This window comes from Glycine max, chromosome 11, assembly GCF_000004515.6.
Source record: "Glycine max cultivar Williams 82 chromosome 11, Glycine_max_v4.0, whole genome shotgun sequence".
In the NCBI taxonomy this organism is placed as follows: Eukaryota; Viridiplantae; Streptophyta; class Magnoliopsida; order Fabales; family Fabaceae; genus Glycine; species Glycine max.
Genome location: NC_038247.2, coordinates 16,093,915 through 16,096,715, shown reverse-complemented (window position 1 = coordinate 16,096,715; position 2,801 = coordinate 16,093,915). Strand labels below are relative to the sequence as shown.

The 2,801-nt window shown below is 33.2% G+C and overlaps 1 protein-coding gene across 1 annotated transcript; it reads right to left on the bottom strand.

The window, feature by feature from the left end:
- Positions 1 to 875: 875 nt before the first annotated feature.
- Positions 876 to 2,539, bottom strand: LOC100305574 (uncharacterized). Its single transcript, XM_003538089.5, has 3 exons — positions 2,389 to 2,539; positions 1,246 to 1,401; positions 876 to 1,128 (listed from the first exon to the last, which is right to left on the bottom strand). Exons 2-3 carry the CDS (start codon positions 1,399 to 1,401, stop codon positions 1,081 to 1,083), a joined length of 204 nt encoding a protein of 67 aa, XP_003538137.1. The 5' UTR covers positions 2,389 to 2,539; the 3' UTR covers positions 876 to 1,080.
- Between the last annotated feature and the right edge of the window lie 262 nt (positions 2,540 to 2,801).

The window sequence follows — 2,801 nt, the reverse complement described above, 5'->3', positions numbered from 1 at the left end:
TAATAGGCCAATTAGGATATAATATAATTAATATCATTATATATAAAATTAAAATTTCTAATATATATTTAATAATATATTAATTGTCAGAAAATTTATTATGTAAATTTTAATATTATATATAACAATATTAATTATTTTATAACATAATTAGTCATTAGTTTTAAACTAATTAATAAAACATATTTTTTTACAAATTAAAAAGAAAAATCCGTATGTATGTAAATTATCAATCTGTATGACTCATGGATTACCAATCCGTAATAACCTTACGGAAGGACAATGTTGAATTATCCAAAATCTCCTGGGTGTATAAGAAAAAGACTGGGCGAAGAAAAACCCACAAATATATTAGACTAGACGAGGTTGGGGAATAAGTCAACTGAGTCCTAACCCAAAGTGATACTTATTTACTGAATATATAAACAAACGTAATTTTTTACTAAAAAATATTTATATGTTGCAGATTCGTATTAACGATTGGGAAAGTGCAAAACCTACAAGAAGCATTTGCCCGAGCCATTGTTTGTGGTGGCGGCCTCTCCAATTGAAGACCAAACAAGAAAAATAAATACAAATGCTATGAGATCCAAACCACTTGGATCCACCTTCTTTGTCCATTTCACGTGTTCCTATCACCACCTATAGTTTAAGGCCCTCAACCTTCAAACCCCAAACATGGAAGGACCAAAACAAGCAACAACGTCTCACAAGGCAATTCCACTGGACTATCCACCATGCATGCTATATAAGGCAAATTGAAATGTTTATCAAAGCATAAGAAAAACCAGTGAGCTTGTCTAGCAAGGAGAAGCATAACCTAGATGGAACAGTTAACACGGAACAAGTACTAAACCAGAAACAGAAAACAGCAGTTTGAGCCAATTCACTCAATTTGATTATATCAAACATACAAAGAACAACTTTCATTCAAGTTATAAACCCCCAATGGCAGTCAAAATCTGCAACTAAGCAATTTATTAAGAGAACAGACATAAATGCAAAGAAAACCACTGGCCCATATTAACGAAGCTAAGGTAGGTTTGTGTGGGAAACCCTCCTCAATCAGAAATTCCCAGGTTATTCTTTCTTTCCAATTCCATGCGACATATTATAGATCCCTCGTCCCTAGACAAAATACACAAAACAGTGTCTATAAACAAATGGAGAGCTGGAGACATTGATAAATTCAATCTGTTGAAGTCAACAGAAACAAGTGAAAACTCATATCACAATTAAACTTACAATCATGTAAATTGACGTTGCAGCCAAAGCCAGTGGTATGGCCACGGATGTAATCTTATCCATGGGTCCCTTCAAGTAGGTATGCCTGTGGATACTCTGAAAATATTTTTGCTTCTCAGCAAGCTTTTCTCGTGGTCTGAATGGTGATTCCGACATCTGCACACCATGGCCAAAGATTATCCCAATTTTATCCCAACTATATAAAAGAATGAATTGAAACAAAACAATGTCCTATGTCCCCCTCCCCCTCCCCCCTCTTTTTATATATCACAAACACAACAAATTGAGAGATTGAAGCCTTGAACTAATTCCAACATATGCATCAAACAAACAGGGGAAAAAACCAGAGATAAAAGGGAACAATGGGATAAATGACCCAACCATGATTAGTATCAAATAAAGTGGGTAATTTTAGGTCAACAAGATGTATCATACAAACAAACAAAAAACTATATACTAATAATCCAGTACAAACAATTTTCAGTTTTACAAGATAATATCTAACATGTCACATTAGAAAAGCTTTACCCCTTTACATGTAACAAATGAAGCAGGTTTCCAACCCCTCTAGTAAGTAACAAACTAGCTCTTGCTATATTCTCCTCATCACTCCAAAGTCTCTTGCCTAAGTAGCATTGTATACTGCAAACTCTAGCTAGTTCATCAATTATCTAAGCAAGCACTATGATATGTGCCAAAAGAACATGATTAAAAATCACCAAGTGCTTGCCACCCCTACCCTAATCTCATTTAAATCACAGTTGATAATTCAACAGAGCATTAAATGAATAACCCCCCCCCCCCCCCCCCACAAACCACCACACTGACACACAAAAAAAAAATGAAAATCAAACTGAAGCATAATTTTGACTTATAATGAAAATAGGGAAAACGATTCAGATTTAAGCGAGAAAACACAATCGAACACAACAAAAAAAATTGGGCTATGATAAAACCATCATCGCCAATAAGGTACACTATTTGAAAAGGCTCCAAAGACTGGAATTTGGCAAAAAGTATTTGACGAAATTATTTTAATCACGGAAAATTATATATGGAGCACGAGATCTGGGAGAAGTGCGTGGCTAAATTAAGCAGTGTGAGTGATGAATAGATGAGAGAGTGGGAGTTTTATGAGCTTACTCTGAATAAAGGCGATGGGTGTGGTTATCGATTGTAAAGATTTGAGGCACGAAAAATGACGAACGAGCTCTCTTAAGAATCTAGGGTCTTTCAATTTGGGGAAGATGAACCAATTTTATAGGGGCTCCGTTAACCTCTCTATCTATTGACCCGACCCAATCAATTTTTACAAGTGTTTTCGTAACATTTTTTTGGGATTAAAATATTAAATATTTATTTGTTATAATTAGTATTTAAGTTTTACAAAATAATAATAATAATAATAATAGTATAAGTTTTATAGCATTTATAAAAAAAAATTACCTTTTTTAAGCTAATATTGCCAAAATTTGTATTTTTTAATCATAAAAAATATTGTTCAATTCTTTTTTTTTTCCTAAAAACATATAAATAAGAGTTTAATTTAAATGTAT